This window comes from Carettochelys insculpta, chromosome 6, assembly GCF_033958435.1.
Source record: "Carettochelys insculpta isolate YL-2023 chromosome 6, ASM3395843v1, whole genome shotgun sequence".
Classification (NCBI taxonomy): Eukaryota; Metazoa; Chordata; order Testudines; family Carettochelyidae; genus Carettochelys; species Carettochelys insculpta.
Genome location: NC_134142.1, coordinates 63,912,237 through 63,935,581, shown reverse-complemented (window position 1 = coordinate 63,935,581; position 23,345 = coordinate 63,912,237). Strand labels below are relative to the sequence as shown.

At 40.7% G+C, this 23,345-nt stretch overlaps 1 protein-coding gene across 2 annotated transcripts in view; it reads right to left on the bottom strand.

Moving 5' to 3' along the window:
* Window positions 1-23,345, bottom strand: part of STARD9 (StAR related lipid transfer domain containing 9) — a 163,600-nt gene that overhangs the window by 100,158 nt on the left and 40,097 nt on the right. For both annotated transcript variants that reach the window (XR_012645953.1, XM_074997077.1), the window contains exons 4-7: window positions 5,403-5,519; window positions 3,730-3,762; window positions 3,572-3,633; window positions 2,400-2,512 (exon numbers count right to left, since the gene is read on the bottom strand). Coding sequence is in view for 1 of the 2 variants with exons in the window: in XM_074997077.1 (XP_074853178.1) it covers window positions 2,400-2,512; window positions 3,572-3,633; window positions 3,730-3,762; window positions 5,403-5,519 (325 nt within the window). In the remaining variant the exon portion in view is untranslated. The remainder of the gene's footprint in view (window positions 1-2,399; window positions 2,513-3,571; window positions 3,634-3,729; window positions 3,763-5,402; window positions 5,520-23,345) is intronic.

Here is a 23,345-nt window from a genome sequence, read left to right as displayed (position 1 = left end):
AGTGGGCTTGGTCATAGGCATAAAAAGTAGGCTTTAAGTCAGGAATATGGAATATTTTTCAGTTACGGTTCACGGACCCCCTAAAAAAATCAGTCAGGGGCCACAGAAGTGAAAAGCAAAACAAAAAAAAAACAAACAAAAAGATATTAAAAACCCCAAACTGACACAGTCCCTAACTGAAGAAGAAAAAAAAAAAGACACTACCCTCATTCCTCTCACATACCAGCTCTAGAGCCTACAGGGGCCCGGGCTAGTACATTTTGTGGGCCCCTCTATGCTCTGGCATGGGGCTAAAAATGAGGGGTTCAGTGTGGGAGGGGGTTGGCAGAAAGTGGGTTTGGGGTGCAGGAGGGAGGATGCATGAGCAGGCTGGGAATTGAGGAGAGGGGTGCCAGAGCCATCTGGGGATGTGCAATCTGGGCAGGAGTGGGCTGGGGGTGAGTGCTCAGGGTGGGAGTGGGGTACAGGACTGAGTTGTGGATGGGGGAATGTGACCAGGAGGGGGAGCATGAGAGGGGTGGTGGTCTCAGCAGGAAAGGGCAAGGGGCAGGCTGCAGATGAGGTGTCTGGGTGGGAGGAAACGTGCAGGAGGCTTTGGAGTGCAGCATCTGAAAGGGAGGGATTAGAGTGGGAGGGGACAGGAACAGGGGAGATGAGGAATCATTGTGAGAGGGCGGCTGCAGGAGGGGGTCTGGGTGGGAGGGGTGCAGGAATGGGCTAGGAGCGCAGGGTCTGGGTGATGGGGGCGCTTACCTGTGCAACACCCCTACAATGCACATGGCTCTGCATCCTCTTCCTACTGCTCCCAAGCTCCTCCCTCCACTGCTCTGATTGGCTACAATTCCAGCCAAAGTGGCAGGATAAAGGCTCGAGGCAGCGCTGGTGCTCTGCCTGCCTTTTCCCCAGCTGAAGCAGCAGTGTCACTGCATGGAGCTGCTTCTTGCTTCCCTGCCTCCTGGCAGAGCCTGGGGAGCAGATCCAGTCCTGGCTTGCGTGCTTCCAGTGAGGCTTGGAGCTCCACATCCCCTATCTGGTTGCAGGTCAGATGCTGGGGAGGGGAGCCCTGAGCCTTGAGGTCTGGATCCAGGCAAGCCACGGACATGATCTGGACCATGGGACCAGAGTTCCCCACCCCCGCTTTAAGTGGTTGTAAATGAAGAACAGACAGATCAATGTTACTAATTTAAAAGAGAAACAAAACACATAGCTAGTTCTAACTCCACAAAGAAACTTATTGCATACAGAGTTTTACTCTGAAGAGCTGTTCTTATTTCAGGCATAATCTTCAAACCAGAGCTGTTCTTTTACTCTGATTGAGTCAACAGCCTTTCACAGTTCTTTGTTTCTTCCCAGGGTGTGTCCCAAGGCAGGCTGAAGACAAAAAGTAATAGCTTTCCATTGCTTAAGTAGTGTTTCCCCTATGGCAGGAAACTTTGCTTCACAACTCCCCTTCCCACAGAAAAACACCAGCTTCCAGTACCAGGTGGTATGGGCCAGTGTCTTTCTAGCACCAGCCATCTTCCAGACTTACAGGACAAACAAGCAATGAGGGTCCTGTGGCACCTTATAGACTAACAGAAAAGTTTTGAGCATGAGCTTTCGTGAGCACAGACTCACTTCGTCAGAGTCTGTGCTCATGAAAGCTCATGCTCAAAACTTTTCTGTTAGTCTATAAGGTGCCACAGGACCCTCTGTTGCTGTTACAGATCCAAACTAACAGGGCTACACCTCCGATACAGGATAAACAAGGATATTTACAGGTCATTAAGCTGATCACCCAGTCCTTAGGGTTCTTGGACACCAGTAAGGGCTCTCATAAGCACATTTCAAATATAAACAGACTTAAAACAAAAAGCAGTCAAGTAGCACTTTAAAGACGAGCAAAATAGTTTATTTTAACTATTTTATTTAAACTATTTTGCTCGTCTTTAAAGTGCTACTTGACTGCTTTTTGTTTTGATAGTGTATAGACTAGCACGGCTTCCTCTCTGTTGCTATGAACAGACTTATATTTCATGTTTGTAACTTCACACGGAAGAACACATGCACCAAAATAGGAAATACAGGTCCAGCAGATGGTAACATTAAAATGGATAAGTTGCATGAGGGATTTAGTCCAAAGCAACACTGAGTTTCTATATTCATAAGCCAGTTTTCATAAAGAATGTGGGGGGGGGAAGACCATCACATACCCCCTCTCTAGAATTTCACCCTCTTCAAATATTAAGGATTAGATTCTATGTTCTGCCACATATTTTGCTCAAACTACATATTTGGTGTTGACTGTTTAATAACTAGAAAGAATGAAAATAATAAAGATCATATTAGGAATGCAAGTGAATACACAGAATAGCCACATATGCATTCATCTGCAAATTAATGCTGAAACTCACACTCACCTTGTACATATGGTCCTGTCTCAGGGTGCTCTCGGACACGAAGTGTGTAAGGTTTCTTCTGGTTTGATTGTTTTAACAAATCTCGAACACGCTCATTATAGATTTCCAGGAAACTGAAAAAAGTAAATAAAATGTTATCTTTCTAGCACCTGGTATTCACAAACAAAAATTTTAAAAGTTTTTCTTTGGGCAATGAAAATTTGCACCTGCAACCTAGGCACAGATATTCTACATCAAAAATTAACACATTCATCTTCATTCTCTTTTCCATTGTGTCTTCTTACCTGTTGTGCTTTGAGACACTTTGAAAAGAACTGAGAAGCAATCAATTGTCATGCAGCAAGACAACAGCTGTCCTCTGCTGTTGGTTGGTTGGAAACAGTGATGACAGACACAATCATTTGCTTTGCCAACACAGCATATTTCCTGCACTTTTAATTAATGTTGTTCCCAATTCTTCAGAGCACAAAACCCCACAAAGTTAATGGAGGTCATGAATAAGTAATGAACACAATGCAGACTCCAAATTTTGAAGCGTTAAACAAGAAAGAAGTGGGCTCAACCCATTCTTGCTTAGCTGGGATCAAACAGCGAACAAGCAGCAACCCAGGAACTATACTTGGAATTAAAATTGAATAGCAAGAGTTTCCCACCCTGCCAACAAAATGATTGACATCCAGGAGATAATCAGCACATTTGGTTAATGGGTACACCATGGGGTCGGCTGACTGGCCAGCTGCCAAGCTGGGCTGGAAGACTGGGGCCAGATGCCAACTGCCCAGCCAGAGGTGAGAACGCACGCAGAGTGTAGTCAACATCACCCCAGCTCCAATAACCAGTACATTTTATTATCCAGCATCCCCAGTTCCTCCACCCCTCTCCTGCATCCCCTCCTAGTGAGATTCCCCATCCGCAACTCACTCCTGTACCTACTCCCACCCTGATCACTCCTGCCCCCAGCCCACCCCTACCCTCCCAACTCCTGCCCAGATTGCCTATCCCCACACAGCTCTTGCACCCAGACCCCCTAATTCCCAGCCTCCTCCTGCACCCTCCCCGCTGCCCAGATCCCACACCCCAATCCCGCTTTCTGGCAGCCCCCCCCCCGTGCACAAAATAAAGCTTGTATTCTATGTAGAAACATATGGCCAAAGATAATGAGGTACTCCTACCTGACTTCTATTCTGCAAGATGCTGGCTGCTCTGAGTAATCATCCTCCCTCAAAAAAAGGCCCTGCACAAACCAAAAGTTTACATTTTTCTTGTAAAAAATTAAAAAGAAAATTAAAAACAGCTCAAAAAAATTCAAGTTCCTAAAAGAAACAAATACCTCACATATACGAGGTGTCAACCCGACAGATGCCTTTAAATAAAAAACAAAAAGAAAAACCATTAGATGTTATGATCACAGTTCCAGTTTTTCCTTAATAAGTCATTTCAAGAAATATAGACACAGCAATGGAGATGTCCAAGTATTCCAGCATCAATTTCCCACTAAAACATGGAGAGATACACAAGCAATGATTGCAGAGCTCACAACACAACCTATCTTGGCATGCACTCAGTGCGAGATGTGTGCCAACTCATAGCTTTTCCAGTTAAGCATGTCTAGATGCAGTCACTTAAAGGGATCACATAGTCTAGCAAGAACAGTGCCTGTATCCATAACTGTACTCTGACCCTCACTGGAAGTCAACATAAGGCAGTTTTCATAGGCAGTGGTTGCTGAAACGTTTAAAACTAAGATGACCGCGTGAAACTGCCACAGCTGATGGAAAGACTTGTAACCACCTTCAGGCTCAGAACTGTCCTACTCTGAATTTTTTTGCAGTATGCTATGAAGATTTTTGGAAGGTATATTTGAAATGTAACAAGTTAAGGAAAAAACATATCTTTCCCTAAATAAATGGATTTTGTGAATATGAAACTTCTCTACAGACCAAGCCAGCTGATTTTCTAGCTATTAACAACGCTAATAATATTTTACAATAAATGCAGATTATTAAATATTGGATTGAAGTGGAATTCTTCCTAAAGCACAAATCACTTTCTTACCAAATTCAGCAGCAGCAATAGTACTACAATGAAAGTGTCCAAGGAATTACTAATAATTTTAAACTATGGTAATTTTAAGCTGCTATTGTACTACTCAGTCCCTGACCCTGCTGCTGTCTGTCAGGCGGTGCCTGTAGTAAGTTAATACAGGTTATACCTCCTTGATCAGCACCTTCTTGACCTGAAAGGTCTGAACTAGTGAATTTGCTGGACCAGGGGGGTCAGGCCTCTAGACTGGCATGGGGAACTGCCAACCTGCCGGCAGAGCTCCCCACCCCCAGCTGCCCGTCCTACTGGCTCTGTGCAGCTTGGCTCTCTGGTCCAGGTTTACAGTTCCTGTATTGTGATATATAGCTGCTGCTGAGAATTTGTTTAAGGTTAAGATTTGTTTTTTGCTCTTCTGATACATAGTACTGATAATGGGCTATTTCCACCTTGCTGACTAGACCTTGTCAGCTCTGGCCCTCCCTTTCACTGGGAAACCACTCTTTAAATACCGCTCTGGAACAGACCCCCCTGAAACACACCCACACTCATGCATCTGATGAAGCAGGTCTTTGCCCATGAAAGCTTATGCTCCAAAATATCTGTTAGTCTATAAGGTGCCATAGGACTTCTTGTTGTCCTTGAAGATACAGACTAACATGGCTCTCTCTCTGATCCCTAAAGGACAGCTACATCTTCTCACAAAAATGCTGCAGAAAAGACGGCAGAAATAATTACTAAAAATTTTACTTTGGTATGATCAAAGAAGGTGACACTGGACTATTTTGTAGAGGCTATATCATTTAGCAATGTTCTTAATTATCTGCTTAATTTTCAGCAGAAGTAATCCCAAGTAAAACATGTTTAAACAATTTGCTTAACTGGTGTCTTAATCATGAACTTTGATTTAACAAACAGATGAAAAACAAAAACAAAAAGAGTATAATGCAGGCTGTGACTTACTGGCGTTCCCATCATCGTATACGTTTTTCCTGATCCTGTCTGTCCATATGCAAAAAGACAGATATTATACCCCTTAAAAGCACCAGATAGCACTAAGGTGCCAACGTCCTGGAAAACCTGGAATGAAACAAATTAAAGAAAAATAATGGTGGGGTGGAACTCACTGAGTCATTCATACCCCTTCCTAGAAACAGCCACTTCCATTCAAACAACAATCTATTTCAAATCTAAAATGATAAGAAGTTCCATTCCATTTGTTTATTAACGTACTTCATAGGACTGAAGTCTGTGGAAACTGGACATGAAAAGAAGAGACACTGTTACTTTGTCATTGTCCCCCCTTCCTCCCCATCCCTCACCCACTCCCCTGCCACCTTAGTCTCCTTTCCTCAAGACAAAATGTGCTCACTTATTTTAACTTTTCTTCACGGGTCAGGTTTTCTAAAACAAGTTTTGCAGCTCTCCTCTTGATTCTCTCCAATTTGCCCATAAACTTGAAGTGTGGTGCTCAGAACAACATACAATACTCCAGCTGAGGTCTCATCAATGACAAATGGGCAGGACAATTACATCCTGTATCCTACATTCAGCACTCCTGTTAATATGCCCCACAATAGCCTTTTTCACAATTGTGTCACACTGACTTATTCAATTTGTGATTCACTATAACATCAGATCCTTTTCTGCAGTATTACCATTGAGCCAATTCTTCTCCTTTGGTAGCTATGCATTTGATTTTGTGTTCTTAAGTGTAGTATTTTGCAATTTTTTTTTTAATTATTTCAGACAATTCATCAAGACCATTTTGAATTCTAAACCTGTCCTCCAAAGCACTTGCAACTGGTCCTAGCTTGGCATCAATCATATTTTCTACCTTACTATGCAAATTATTAATGAAAATATTGACTAGTACCAGAGCCAGGACAGATCCCTGAAGGACCCAACTAATCACATCTTGTAAGTGTGATAGTGAACCACTGTTAACTGGTTTCTGGGTGCGGTTGATTTTTGTTTCTCCATCTGTTGTCTCATGTCTTATACTTTGATTGTAAGCTCTTTGGGGGCCTTTTTGTGGTGTGTTTATGAAGCACCAGGCACAGTAGTGTCTACGGCAACAAGGAGCTCCAGCAATCTAAATAATAAATTTAAAAAGACCAGGGCTTTCCCAAGCTTCAAGGTCAAAACCCAGCTACTTCATGGCAGGAAGTAGCAGACATAACCTCCTACTTTTTTTCCTGTTTGGACTCGACTGTGCCCAAACACACTGACCACACCCCTAACATACCAAATCCCCACCCCACTTCATTGTGAAGAGCTGTATTCTCCTCTGCAGCATACACTGGGGTCTGGAGACCCCTCTGTCCAAGCCATCAACTGCTAAGCCCTCCACCACAGGATAAGTGAATCCAGTATGGCTGCAGGCTTTCACAGAAAATATTTTTAAGTATAAAAACCTTCTCATACAGAAAGTTAGCCTTTATAGGCACACAAAATTACATACCATGCTTGCTGCAAAGATTCAGCTATCTTTGGTTTCTTTCACAGACAGGTAAATGTGTTAAACTTGGCAACAGTGAATAAAGAAAGCAAATATACTGTCCGGACAACATCAATTTTCCCCAATCCCAAGCAAGTGCAGTAATCAGAGGTATCAAAAATAAAAACTCGGACTTTAATTTGCTGGTCATTTTACAATTCGAGTCACAACAGATGCCAATTCTTAGCAGAAAATTCAGACAAGTTTCAAATTCACACAAGACTGAGACTACACAGATATTTCACTAATCAAGAACAACTTGGTTATTTGTGTTCTCTGATAATAAATCATCTGAGTCACAAGTCAAATGTCAGCGAATTGTTTGTGGATCAGTGGCAGCATGTGCAACAAAGTAGTCTATGTCAGCAACAACTGTCCCTGAAAGGTGCAAGCTGGAAGGCAGACCTGTATAACAATGTTTATAACACCTTTACCAACATAAACTGACTAGTAAAAATACAGCCAGACACTTTAATATGATAGAGAGAAGCTATGCTGGACAACAGATTGTCATCATCCTGTAGTCCGAAACTGAACGTTTTTAATAGAAGGAAGTTTTCATTATTAACAACATTTACACTACACAGTTTTTACAGGCATAAATAAGATATACTGTCTTCCCCGTCCTGAATAATTTCCAATTTTTTTCTTTAAAAAAAGTGCAGGAATAGGAACTCAGTGGTTAAGAGCTCCACATCTGTAAACCAAGGGTTGTGAGTTCAATCTCTGTTGGGGACTCAAATGTATTTCACAGTAACTGCTTTCAAGTACCTAGGGGCAGGGTTAGATAAGCATTGGTATGGGATGATATGGATGGTGCTAGGTACTTCTGAGAGCGCAGGGGACTGGACTCGATGAGGCTCCATGCAGTTCTAGGATTCTACCTTGGTCTAGGAGACAGAACAGCAGGATACATGGAGTGGGTGAATCCTGGACTCAATTAAGTCACTATTTAAAATGCACACTGACTTTCCTGAAACCAGGATTTCAGCCAGTGTTCTAAGCACAAAGATGACATGGAGCACCGACTGGAAAAAGACAGCTAAGGGAATGATACAGAATGAATGTTGACTGAGAAAAAAAGGAAGAAAAAATTAGGGCTCAGATTACAACAGAATCTTGCAGGTGAGGATGAAGAGTTTGCATCTGGTGTGGCAATGTTTAAAGAAATATTTTCTTTCTGCCCAGAATGCTGGACAGCAGAACGCAGTTATAAGTTCATATTCCCCATAAGCTCTTCTCTTAAAGCTCTGTTCTCATCTAAAAGTACCCAGACCACCAGGCTTTTCAAAATTTATAATTTCATACAGATTTGAAATATAAAATAAGATCACAGGCAGTGTTTTTCCCATGAGGCCTTCTTAGAGCTGTGAGAAAATGTAACAAGAGAGATGTGTTTTTGGGTTAGAGTATTCTTGGATGTTGCTCTGTAATACTGTTTCAGCATCTGTTTTTATTTACCACATTGGTTTCTGTGGAAAAGGCAATGCTCTTTTAAAAATAACTGAATAAACATTAAATCAGAATATGAACGTGATCCTGCAGTTCCTACCTCATAAAATCAGTTCTATGGACTTCAAGAGGACTGCTCAAGAGTAAGGATGGCAGAAGCAGGCCCTGTGCATGCTTCAGGGTGCAAAAGTTTACGAACAGAAAAGGCCTCAAGTCTCCCATAATGGTAGGTGCTGACTGGTGCTCCTGCTGAGTTCTAGCAACTGTGACATGTTTTTGTTTCTTTAACCACAGTGCCATTTCAGCTTAGCACGTGGTCAATCTGAAAATAGATCTGGATTTCACCAATGTTTTCTTAACTGAGAACCACTGTATTTTGGTAGAATTACTCAGCAACAGTTACAACAGTGCTCTAATTAATGAAGCACTTTGAGGTAACTGACCTGGGATCATGGCAGCATAGAATGTGTGATTTACTATTAGCTAGCTCTGCTTTAGAACACAATGTTCAGTCTCAAGCAGGCTATTAGTTAAACACACTGAGCGAAAAAGTCTGTAAATCAAATTCTCCTCTAATCCCATTATTTCAGTGGAGCTGCATTGAAGGAAGAATCTGGCCCTCTCTATTTGTAGACTCATTACAACAGCACAATTCAAATTAAACCATTTTCCCTAAAAAGCTATACTTACTTAGAAAAGCATCTGAGTATTAATGATCATAAGTCAAATCATTATATTTGTGATTCCTGGCCTTAGTCATCATGGTAGGAAATCAATGCAAGCTCCTTGATCTGACTGGGCCCATAGATCAATCTCACAAGGTCAACATGTGTTTAACTCTTTATAGTAAGTTATACAATGGCCAAGGGTTAAAGTATTGGGGAAGAAACGCTATTCCTACTCCTACCCTTCATGTTTAGGAATCCTCTGTCTCTCTGCTAATGGAAATACAGGTCTGCTTATTTGCTGTATTTGCTGACGGTAAGAGAAGATATCTTTGGGCATCTCTTGCACCCCCTTCTCTTTTTCCCCTTACGTATCTGCTCTTGCCCACCCCCACTTTGAGTTCTAACTTAAGGGAAATTTGTCCTTCCAAACAATGAATGTTGAACATGGCATGGGAAAGAACGTGATCTCTCCTGACCACAAAGGCTACGCCTAGATTACAGCAATCTGTCAACAAAAGTTTTTGTTGGAAGATATCTTCCAAAAAAACTTCTGTTGACAGATTGCAGCTAAATTGCACCTAACAAAATTTATTCTGCCCATGGATGGAGATAATTAGAGGGAACCTTGCTTATTTTTATGAGAGAGCCACTATCAGAAGTCCAAAAGCAGCTTCGGTTTAAAACAAAACATACAATGTTAATTTTGAAGATATTTGAGGCATTTTAATTATGATCCAGTCTTGGTAATAGGACTTAAAAAACAAGACAAAAAAACCAACAAAACGTAAGATAGCTGATCTTCCCTTTTCTGACTCAATTAGATCTTTAAAAGCAGATTATTGGAATTATAAAAGAGAAATGAGCCATGTGTTTTAAATTACAATAGTTCATCTCTTAGAAAAAGCTGGTTTGTGTGTCAGGATATCTCAAAATAATATACCCAAATATAAGCCAAAAATCTTAAAATAACATCATGGAAGAAACCTGATCTGTAGAGACAGTATTGAAAACTAAATTTGCAGATCCAGGGGAATACTCTGAGCAATTAGGATTTTTTTAAACTGTATGTTATCTATGATAAGAAATACTTCTATTTTGCACAAACAACAACTTGACATTTTACCAGGACCAGCCCTAACATATTTTCGGGCCCTGATAGCCTGAAATTCTCATTGTATCTCACTAATGCACTAAGTTAATCCATCTCACAAATTGCAGACGTTTCAAGGAGGTGGTAAACTTATGATTTACGTACTCAGTCAGAATTGAGAGTAAGAGTTTTGACCAATTTAAAAAAAAATCACGACTGTTCCACTGATATATTCTGTAAACCATAGTAACGGTAACAGAGAGGTAGTGGTATTAGTCTATGTTCTAAGAAAACAAACCAGCAGTCATGTAGCACTTTAAAGACTAACAAAATAATGTATTAATTATTACTATTATTACTTCAAGATAGGTCCAAGAAGATCAATAACAGAACACCAGGTGTCATTACCTATATATGTTATACATGCCATCATGTGCCAATAATACCCCTCTGTTATGTGTATCAGACAAAGTGGAAAAACACTGAGCCAAAAAATGAATGGGCACAGAGACAACATACACATAATACACATAAGGCTGTCAGGGAACATTTCAGTGGAGTGAGACATTTTGTTAAACACCAGAGAACAGGCGTCCAGCAACAAAGAGACTTTAACAGCAGATTACAAAGGGAGATGTGAACTGGAGTTCATGCTCAAATTCGATACATTGACTCTTGGCCTTTAATAGAGATGGAAACTACCTCACACATTACACGGTCTTGCTACCTTTGATATTCATAATGATCTCAGGCAGGAAACTTAGTATTTCAAACCCATCACTCCTGCCCTTCAGTTCTATGTATCTGATTTGTCAGTTTCAATTTCAATTTTTTTGGATCTCTGTATTATAAAATTTGTTACTTCTGTACTGAAAATCTTATATCTCCAGATCTGAAGAAGTGGGTCTGCCCCCTGAAAGCTCCTCACCTAATAAATTATTTAGTCTTTAAAGTGCGACATGACTACTGGTTTGTTTTATCATAGTAGTGGTGAGTAATTTACTGAAAGCAAACTGATGATTTAGGCTGAAATTAGGAGAGCAATAAGACCTTCTACATTATAAATTGACAAAATAAGAGGAAAATGTGAGTAGTTACCTTCACAAATAGAATACTTCTCAAAAACCACCACTAGCAAATGTGCTTATTTTTATAAAGGGGGAAGGGGAAAGAATGGGTTTCATTGGCTTACGGGATCAATAACTGGCTTTTCACTTCATGACAGACCAGATCAGGTCCATAAATTAAATGGCAGAAAAATCATAATTTCCAAATTCCATTATTAAAAAAAAATTCACGTTGAACTTCACACAGTGAACAAAGGAGGAGGAAAAAAAAAAAAAAGAAAACATGCCTCACTATCAGATGGAAGCATCAGAGAGGTAGTGGTGTTAGTCTGTATCTTCAAGAACCACAAGAAGTTCTGTGGCACCTTATAGACTAACAGATATTTTGGAACGTAAGCTTTCATGGGCAAAGACCTGCTGCATCAGATGCATCTTGTCCATGAAACCTTATGCTCCAAAATATCTGTTAGTCTATAAGGTGCCACAGGACTTCTTGCTGTTCTATCAGATGGAAGGCTTCAGGGCACAGTTAAGGAATTTGTAACTGATCTGTTGTTTTCAAAGTAAGTGCCATTCTGCTGGAAACCATGTTATGAGGGCAGATTTAAATCAGCAGATTTTTGTGCATATGCATATTTAAGCACAGGGTGATAAAATGCCCAACTCTGCAAATTGATGGCAGCACTCCTATGAAAGTTGAGGTTCCTTAGTACATCATAGAAGGCCTTGCAGAATCAGGGTTACAGGGGTGGAGTAAGAACAGGTGGGGTCCTGGAATGACAAGTCACAAGGGGCCCCCCACTATATTAAAATACTAATGTAGCATCATTATTTATGCTTTAAAATCTATTAATGCTTACTACTACTCATGATGCATAATAAAATTACACTCAACTTAATTTTAAAATAAGAATGATATGACATTTCTTTTGTTCCATTAAAGCAAACTGGTTAAACAAACTAACAGAGAGGTACCCATGTTAGTCTGTATTCTTTTAGTCTTTAAAGTGTTACATGACTGCTGTTTGATTAAACAAAATGGAGTTATGGAGCCTTGATGCCCCCCACACTTGGGGACCTAGGGCATGTGACCCCTTTGCCCTTATGTTAATCTCCCCCCTCCACATGGAGGCTGTGTCCCTCTTGGCTGTGAACAAATTTTAGAGCCCTGCAAATCTGAGGATTTTGGCTTTGCATCTGTGGACCAGATGTGAATACAAATTCTGTATCTGCACAAAGTCTATAAATTCTCCCTGCTGAAACTGCCCTACCAGGACAGGCCTGTGAGCAACATGGGTATAAATCTGGGTACAATCTTACACTAGCTCTCTTACAGCTGCACAGATGCAGTTGCAGTGCCGTAAGATCACTCATACAGTTGCTCTATGTGGAGAGAAGAGAGCCCTCCCATCAACATAATAAAACCACCTTCATAAGCCACAAGTGGCTATGTTGGCAGTCCCAGAGCCCAAAATTGTGCTTTTGTCATTGATATCCCTGAGCAACAAAAAGGGTTTTTTTAATCCACCTCTGAGCACCAGCGGTTATGCAGACACAAGTGGCAGTGTACAGAAGCCCTTTAATGACAACTTAGGAAAGAGTATCATGAGTCAAATACTATCCTATAGATGGACTTTTATAGGTTTTATTAATAAAATAAGCAAGCATATATCTGTAGTCCACAAGCAACAGTGTAGCACCAATAAGCATGTCATCATCATGAGACCAATCTCTGCATTTTAGCTGTTTTTTTAGCATCAGTTGTCAGTGGGGGTTTTTTGCCCTACCCCCACACTTTATTTGGGTGTGCAAGTTTGCACTCTGGCTGAGGCTAGGTCATCAGATTGAAAAGGAAACACCTCTTTACCCTGTAAAATATGCCTTCATTCTCACAAACTGGCTTCTCCCCTTTCAAATGAGTTGGCACTGCTATAAAGACACAAGATGTTTAAGACTTAGGCAAAAAAGAGCAGAGGATTACAAAAAAAAAATCCCATCACATAAACAAGACTTAAAAATAATAGTAAGGAAGTCCCTATGAGACAGCGTTTCCATTTTTAAATTTCATTGTTGTAGCACCATTCTTCTCTATGCTTCTAGAAGCAAATTTGCTCCACCTCACACTGCTGGAAATGAATTTCCTGCATTTTAGTATTGTTTAGCCTGACTGGGCCTCTTGAGGGTGTATATACGTAAAGATTCAAATGCACCTCAGAGTCGTAATCTTTGGCAGACCCAAATGATGCTAAGCAATTGAGAGAGGTATAGACATTAATTATTTTGATGAAACAGACAATAATCAGAGTAAGTTATTCTCATTATTAACTTCAGATTCCTGTATTTCAAAATAATTTGTAAAAGAAAGAAGAGGAAAGCTGTCATACTACGCAGAGATTAACAATGGTCATACTTAAAATATTTAGTCCATCATATAAGAAGCCAGTTGAGAAAAATGTCTTATGCAGAAAATAGGAGACTGTCTTAGAAACTGAACAAACATCACTACTACAGGTTGAACCTCTCCAGTCTGGCAACATCCATGGTCCAGCATGACCTCAATTAGCTGGATGACCACTTATTATGGGTGTGGCCAAGTATCCCGTGGTTCCATAAAGTTTGGTTACAGACACCAGCCCTGGCTCTCAGTGTTCTATGCTATTATTTAACTGTAATTTAGCCCCTTAGTGGGCTTGTCTACACCACCACCTTCCTTCAAAGGAAGGACGGTAATTAGAGTGTTGGGAGTTTACTAATGAAGTGCTGCGGTGCATAGGCAGCACTTCATTAAGCAAATTCTCTTTCGCGGCAACTTCGAAGTTTTAAACTTCGAAATACTGGCACGCGTCTAGCCGTGGCTCGCATGCTGGGGCAACTTCACAGTCCTTCTATTCCTCAACATTCAGATTAGAACTATTAAAAAATCCAACATTTTCCACTTTCCTTTCCTAATCCATCAATACCAACAATAAAGTGAATATCTTCTTAAAATTAAGATAATTGATTAAAATCTCAAATCATGAAACACAATAAATGTAGAGTACAGTATCAGCCTAACCTAAACTTGGCCCAAAATGTAAAATAGCAAGCTAAAACAAACAGAAGCATGCAATAAATTATTTAATTACAGTAAAAATGTGCTAATAAACAATCCTCTGCAGAATGTAATAACCCAAACTATGCAGCACTAAGTGACCAAAAGATAACCTGTGGATAAACCAAAACAAAACTGAACTTCACTGATTTCATTGTAAGAAAGAAAGAAAAAGTACTTTTTCATTTTCAGTTTTCATAATTTAGGGTATCAACAGCATATGTAAAAACCATATTTTTACAATGTGATTCCATTTTAAATAGTTACTAATACTTACATCATCAAGGTGAAATGAAAACATTTTTATTTAGCAAGTTTACAATTCAAGGATGTGTGCTTTTTGTGCAACAGTTGAAGACTTCATTAGCAAGTGAGGAGACCAGTGAGTTGTTTGCCAAGTACTGCTTTGTGCTTGAGTCACCTACCAGCTTTTGCAAGAGAAAGCTCTATCACTTGTATAGTAACAGAGAGATAGCCGTGCTAGTCTATATGCCATCAAAACAAAAAAGCAGTCCAGTAGCACTTTAAAGACTAACAAAATAACATATTAGGTGATGAGCTTTTGCGCAACAGACCCACTTCCTCAGATCATAGCCCTATCAGAACAGACTCGATATTTAAGGTACAGAGAACCAAAAATAGTAATCAAGGTTGACAAGTCAGAAAAATTATTACCAAGGTGAGCAAATCAGAAAGCAGAGGCGCAGAAGGAAGTGGAGGGGGTCAAGACTTAGACAAAGCAAAGTATGTAATTCAGGTCTTGAAAGCTCAATTAAGGGAAGGACAGGTTTTGAACTATATTCTGCAATATATTTTCCTGTCTATATAGTCTGTTGTTAATCTAGGATCTTACTGGTTGTGTATTTCTTTTTGTAAATAGCAAAATGAGAAAGCAGTCTGGTACCGTGTATTGGATGTTTTGAAAGAACCATGTAACATGTTAACATTAATATGTAAGCACGAATTGTATGTTGAAGGATTTTGTAATTCTAAAATGTCACAGCTGTTGCCAGTAACTAGTCTTTCAACTTCTCGCACGAGAAGGAGCAGTCCAAACCTATGCTGTGGTATGGAAGGGGAAAATGAGGCACACAGCTATTTTGCTCATATGACTAAATGTCAAGGATCATAAACTACGGGACACATATGTATGTTCCTTTACTGCATAATTGCTGAATTCCAAACATTTGCCAGAGCCTGTGTAAGTAAGCTCAGTATTTTGTGTGGCTCTTGACTGAAGCACATAAGTTATGTGGAAGCCATGCTGGAAAAGCAGATCCACTCCACTATTGTTCTAGCATTGTTCAATTGTTCTACTGTTAAAAGCATTGCTTTGAATTGGTAACAGGATACACTGGTGCTGTGTCTACATTGATGAGGGCAGTTGCTGAAAGTTTAAGTGTCTGTGCAAAAATTATTGCCTAAGATAAGTAATTGCAGAAAAAAAAATTAAAGGAAAACACATTAACAACCCACAGCAGAGATTCCAGTCTCTCTTTCTCACGAAGAAAAATGTTGGACATTATTACATCTTCTCAGAATTTAGCTCAGCAGATTTAGCTCTCTCTTATCGTTCCTGTTAAGTTTTCACTTTACTTGTTACCTGTCTACTTTTCACCCAGGCGTGGCCCAACCCCACATCCTGCATCTTCCCCCATGCCCCAGCCCAGGTCAGAAGTTGGAGACTGACCCAGCTAAGAACATCCCCAAAGATTAGGGTTACCAAGAGTAGCTCCCAGCCTATGCCCCTGTCTCCCAATTCCATCTCCGAGGCCAAGTGGAGGGTCTACAGCTACCCACATGGGTCCTATCCCAACCTGGCTCTAGCTTCCAGCCTGGCATGGGAATACAGTCTCAGGGTCCAAAGCACCACAGGTGGACCACGTTAGGAACTGCCCAGGCAGCTGTAGGGAGATGCCCACCCTTTATCCCACCGAGCTGAGAGGACAGAGAGATAGAAACTGCCCTTGAGCCCACATTCCAAGCAGGTAGAGGGTCTGGTCAGAGGAGGAGGGTCACTTTTCCCCTACTTTTAGTAAGAATCCATTACCCCTGGCTAAAAGAGACATCCAATAGGTACTCCATGGAAGCAGCAGACAAGACACTGAGCAGGGGGTTTTCTTTGGTTGGGGCTCTCTGTGTGTGTGTGTGTGTGTGTGTGTGTGTGTGTGTGTGTGTGTGTGTGTGTGTGTGTGTGGTCTAGATAAATATTTAAGACTTGTGTTATACTGCAGCATTGCAGTTCACCATTGTTACTCTATAAAAGCAAACGTTCCATCATATTTTCCACAAGATTAATGAAATACTGTTTTGAAGCTGTGTAGCTCCTTGAGAATAAGGATCTTTCTAACTAGCTTCTTGTAGAATTTGAGTCAAAACAACCAGTAATTCAAGGTAACTTGTGAGTTCATGGAGAGAATTTTTTTTTAAACGCTCTGGCTAGGACTAGAATGATTGAAAAGATCTGTCAGCAAAAGATACACAAATTGAGCAAAGCATTGGTGTATCTCCTGCCTGTAGTTGTGTCGGGAGAGGCTTCCCCAAAATTTGACCTGTGTATGCAGGGCCAAATATTGGGGAAACGCCCCCTTCTGCCGACACCTTTCTTCTTCCTCATGGAACAAGTATGTCCGGGATGTTGACAGAGGGCTCCCAGTGCAACAGAAGCCAGAAATCTAGACATAGCCTCTGTAATTTAATACATAACATAACATAAAATAGATTGCCAAAACCAATGTTTTAGTAAACTGCTAATCCTACTCCTTAGCCAGGTCAGCTGCTTTGTTATATTCCCGACTCTGCAGAATTGTGAACCTAACAAATTAACTCATGTTTTTAATAGGCTGTAAGTTGTAGTCACAATGCAACTATCTAGGAGCCCTAAAAACAACAACAGAAGTGCATTTATTGCTGATTTTCCCCAGTTTCTATCCTCAGTGACAGAGACCATACTGGACAGACAGCACATGGCAGACTAGCCCAAGCAAAATTTACATCCCAGTTTGCTGCAAACTAACTGTGTAAACAAGCCCTTAATTCTTGTGAGTCAATGTCCTGGTGCAATGTTTGGACACGGCTGATAGAGATGCTGGGGTTTTTTATAATATATTAAAAAAAAACAAAAAACACAGAACAAAAACAACCCAATGCCTCATTACGTTTATTTAAAAAAAATCAAAATAAAGCAAAACAAAAACAGAACAAAGACAAACAAAAAATGATTCTTCTTCCAGTACCAGTTTTACCACTGTGTCTAGGTCAAAATCCAAATCAGACGCTACATTCTATTCATCTCAACTCCCTCTGATGTGTCATATGGGTACACTATTCTTCTGCACTTCCTGTCCCTTAACTATTAGATAGCATTGTACATATTTGTGTGCACTGCAGTGGCCAGCAAACTCAGGCCTCAAGACCTCTTAAGTGCCTCCAAAGAGGCATTATAAGGTTTGTTTTTAAAAATACTTGGAGATCAATGATGTGCTGTGCTACAGAACCACTATTAATAATTATCACCATTACTGGTAGAAGAAGCCTTCAGCTGAGGAAAGGAAATACTATCAGTTCCCAATTAGCGAGCTGAAGGGTAAAGAAGGATTTTTTGACTTTTTTGGTCCTTTCCCTGCCCCCTCATTCCCCATGACATTCAACTGCAGAAAGCCTTTCACATTCATAACTAATGGAATAGAAAAGATTACATTCCATATACTGTAATCAGGGAACAATTTTATGCAAATTATATACAGTAGGCCATGAAACAATTACTGCATTATGTTCTGCTGAGCAAAAAAAAAAAAAAAGTCAGAAATGGCAAGGCTCATACTGAAGGCAAGGGGAATAACTGAAACAATAATAGTTTTATAGTCTGAAATCTTTACGCAGTTCAGTATATGTAGTTACATTTTAACAGAATGTTTGAGAGACTACTGGATTGATAGACTTCAATTAACTTCAGGTTATTAAAACCACTTAAGCAAATGCTATAAATAATAAAAGTTTCCATTTCCTTATTCTAGAGGAGTTTAAAGAAATTTAGAAGGAAGTTTATTACAGGAAATACTATGTACTGTTCAAACACGTTATTATTTTGAAGCCTCACTATTATTTTCTTGTTTTTATGCTATATCTCACATAGAAACATAATTATGAATTGCTAGAATTCATGGTCAAAATAAAATAGTAAAATGTCAGTTATTTCTAGTCTACAGATTAAAAGGAGATGTTCTGATTACAGAAGAGACAGGTTTTTGGCTTTAATTTTTTTTAAAGCATGAGATGATGGTAATTCTCCTCTTGCTCTTTGGTTTCTGGAGGTCAATAGGATGACCACCTATCCCTTATTGGACAGTCCCACATTTCAGGCGCCAAAAAGGCATCCCTACTTATTTTTAAAAAGGGGCTAACTGTCCCATATTTGACCCCCACTTTCCCCGCCAGCTGACCTTTTCCCTCACCAGCTACACAGGTGCAGATGCTGGCCAGAGAGCATGTACTGTACATGAGCACGTGCTCTCCAGCCACAGGAACTGGGAGCCAGCAGGGGCCCCTAAAAAGGCCGGAGCTCTTTCTCATCTCCTGAGGCTTGGGGAAGCCACGGAAGCTCTGGCAGCTGCCGCCTCCTTGCTGCCTCACCGAGGCTCAGGGACACTGGGAGGAACATGGGCACCACTGCCACCTCCTTCCCAGCTCCAAAAGGTGCGGGGAGCAGGGAGGAGCACAGGAACCACTGCTGCTTCCTTCCTGGCTCCCTGAGGCATGGGGCAGCTGGGAAGGTCACCCAGAGAGGCAACCCTTGGCAGCTGCAGCCAGGGAGCCACGCCTTCCCCGCCCCATATCTCCCCGTCCCGTATTTGGGGTAGGGAGATACAGTGAGCCTAGAAGTAAAGCAGTCACACAGGAAAGATCTCTCTTCCAGGGTGGAGAAAGAGGTGCATTAGTTTATGAAGCTTTTGTTCTTCTCATATTTTTGACTTACTGGAAAAAAATAAAGGCTGTCAGCTTATATTCCTGTCAGTAGTTGACCACGTCCGTTTATTGCCAGCATCAAAGATAATATGAACCAATGGAATACAAGAAAAACCACCAGCTGTTGCTCTTTCAAAGCTGCAATCCCATGGCATCCAATACGCTCCCCATTTGGCACATGGGGCACCAAGATGTGACAAAGTGAGGCTCAGCAGAGCCACACAGGTGGAATGCCCCTCCACTCACTCCGCGCACATGCCCCACCACTTGGTGGGATGCTTGTGTGGTGGCAGCAGTGGAGACGGACCCTGCAGGTTTCCCTGGCGCAGTTCTTTCTGCCCCAGTGCAGCTGTGCCACTCCTGCGACCCCTGCTCAGAGCCACCCAGCTCCTTTGGCTTTGGCGTGGCTCCTGAGGCTCCAGCTGGGAGCCACACGGCTTCTGCTGGCTCAGCACGGGCAGGCATGGCTTCTGCTGCCTGGGTGTGGGCTAGTGCAGCGCAGGTTCTGCTGCCCCAGCTCCTGTGACCCCAGCAGCTCCGGCTGCATTGGCGGTGGTTCCAGTGCATCACCAGAATATAGAGTTAGAGCCGGGGAGGGGTCGGCTGGGGGTGTGGCGAATATGCAGAGATCATAACCACAAGTGTGGTGATCCCTGAATGATTATTGGACTCCACTGCTGTAATCACTTCCTGCATGCTGGTTTGATGAGATGCAATCCAAATTCCTTTCAAATGGTCGTCTGTTCAAGTTAATAGATCTGACAGGATCCTCAAGAAACCCATGATCTTGGAAAAATAAAGTGAATACTTTAAAAGGCATGAAAAAAAACCCTCTTCAAAACTTTATAGTAACAGGTTGAGCACCTCTTCTTTTTCTGCCATATTCCTAAAAACAAACATATGGCTAACAACCAAAGTTGAGCAATGGTGAACAACAATTAATTTGAAATAAAAATGCAGCATATGATCTCCCAAAAGACCAAATCATATTTTGGTTTGAGGGTATCCTTGATTTTTGCCAAGAAAACAAGGCCTGTGGGAGGAAGGGAGGGTCAGACTCTGATCTATATGGTCTTCCCATAACTAACATCTTTCATCTTAACTGAGGCCAGGAAACGGAAATGCTAATACTAACACAGATAACACTTAGCCAGAAACACAGTAAGGAGATACCTAGAAGTAATAAAGAATATCACTAAAACACTATCTGGCTAATAGTATCACCCAGTTGCCCCAGTGTCCAAATAAATAAGTAAATTAGGGAGAGATAAAGGCACAAGTAAAAAGCAGATAAATTAGGCCTAACTAAAGCAAACTGGGCTAAAGCTGGGAGACGGGGGAGCCAATTTGATTAATTATCAGAAACCTTTATTACCTCCCAATTAATGCCCTTTGATTAATAAGTAACAGTTCTAAAGTACTCCTTGACTTATTTCTACAATTAGTTTCCAAATAGCAGCATTATCCAGAAATACGTTCTTCCACCTGCAGTTAAAAAACCCATGCCTCTTTTTGTGAAAAAGGAATAATGCTCATTTAGGTTCAAATTATTGTTGTTAGCTTAGGGATAAATTATGACAATTAACCCTAAAACAGTTAATATAGGACAATATGAAACCTTCTATTGATCCACCATTAAAGAACAGAGATAGAAGGGACCTTGAGCGGTCATCTAATACATCCCCATATGCTAGAAAGGTCCATATGTAAAAGTTTACCTTCTGACCAGACAGATCAGCAACAGAACATCACACCAGTACTCTGTGTTGCGTGCCCACCCAATCTGAGATTCACATTATGGCCTGTAATGGCATGTCACATGTCTTATGTGAGTATCCTCTGCTAACTGAGTGTCTAGGGTCTCTAAACTAGTTCCAGATGGTATCAGATTAAACACTCTCTCAACAGCCTCCCCCCACATTAGACACTTCCTGGCTTCCTACTCCAAGGTAATGGTTTCACCCTTAGCCTGTTCTGCCCCACTTCTTCATCTGGGCTACCTGATAGTTCAGTCTACTTCCAGTTGGGCCCTTCCCCAACGTTCTATAGTGGGGACACAGACACACCTACTATTTTGATAACTGGCTGATCAACCAGCAGGCAAGATCTCATGGCTATGAGTGGAAGTCAGACAAATTCAGACTGGGAATCTGGTGTACATTTTAAAAGCAAGGGTAATTAATCACTGGAAAAATTTATCAAGGGTTATGGCACATTCTCCATCACTGGCAATATTTAAATCAAAATTGGATGTTTTTCTAACAGATGTGCTATATTCAAATACGAATCATTACAGGGACATTTGATGGTTGGTGTTCTGCAAGAGGTGGAACTAGATGATCACTGTAGTGCTTGCTAATTTTAGCATCTAGAAATATTAATACAAATAATGAATTCCTCATACTTCTAATATTAAACAGAGAAAGCTATCCATAATAGAAAGCATTTTTAGAAAAAAATAACCATTTATTAGGAAAAACAATATTCAAAATTTTGATGTTATAAACTACTAGACCATACCATTAGTCTCTCCAGTGTAATTGGACACTGCATGAATTTATAATCTTCACTGATCCTTTCTACAGGCATCAAAAACATAATCAACATTCACAAAAAAGACAGCTAAACAGACAAATCACTTTTACTTTTCACAAATGAGCCCTTCCAGTTGAACTTTTATTCAATCTGAAACACCATGGACTTGGGACACAAAACAGGGCCTCACAGCCAAAAAGATGATTCACTCAGTCTCCAAGACCACATATATATTTCAGTCAGAGACAAAACAATTATAGTTAAAAGATGTGCAGGAAAATGGCTACTGGAAAAAAATAAGTGCAAGTAACTTTAAAGGTGAGCTTTGGTTTTCTTTCAAATATATTTGAACATTAGCTGCTTGTACCTAACAGTTAAGTCACACAATATTGGCAACACCATCTGGGTTTTATGGTTGTGATTACTTATTTACTCAAATCCAATCTCACGTTTGCATCATGCCAGAAATGCAGCACATTTTCAGAACTGAACAAAACGGCTGTATTGAACTACACTGCAGCTGTTACAACAAATATATTCCATTATTCAATGTTAACATTACCCTGTCCAAAAGAAACTTTCATAAGCCAGCTGCCTGCTCTCAGCCTCTCCTAAACAATAACAACAAAACCACAGAAAGGTTTTACAAATATATTTTCCAATCCCACAGGTTGTGCATCCCCAAAAGCCTAAAAGCTTCTTGTGATCAACTCTACATTCAAGCTATTACTTTAGATTTTTTAAAAAGTAATCAGTAACTAGGCATAAACAGACATGTGCAGGATTTAGTGAAAGAGTTGAAGTTCACTTTGATTTGTCTCAATAAATCGAACTTCCAGAAGGGAAGTCTAATGGTTCAGTTATGAGAGTCATACAACACCACAGACTGGGGGAAAGAATTATTCTAGGTTAAATGTGACTTCAGGACAAGTGCTTCTTGGCTTGGCAAGGATTTTGAAGCACTATGGAAATGATATTTCATTCTGCATGTATCACTCTAAAAATGCCCATAAAACATGAAGAATGGAAGGAAAACATAGGAGATCTAGGACTACAATGGGGAACCAGACAGACCGAAAAGAATGACAGCCTGGAGGACTTTGTCACATCAGACTACTGTATCCTACAAGCATCATTGCATTAGGGCAGCAAGAACCTCATTACTTAAGGAGCAGGGATGAAAGAAGACAAAAGACCTGCTTGTCTAAACAATGAAATCCAAGCATGAAAGATCATCCCAAGGCAGAGAGTGAAATCCATATAGTTGACACTGGTGCTTTTTTTACCCCCATCCCCTCCAAAAAAAAAAGGAGCCGTCAGCCCCCTTTTTCAAACTAATCCTGCAGCTGGGGCTTCCGAAGTGCCACTACTCAGTACCAGCACAAAAAAAAGCACTGGCTAACACCAGCAAAAACAAAACACACACTGCTGACTGCAAACTAACAAGGTCTCTCTTTTAATTAGTCCTATGCATCACAAACAACTTCAAAAAGTACTGACTGTCAGACAGTGAACCCTTCAGTAGTATGCAGGTGATG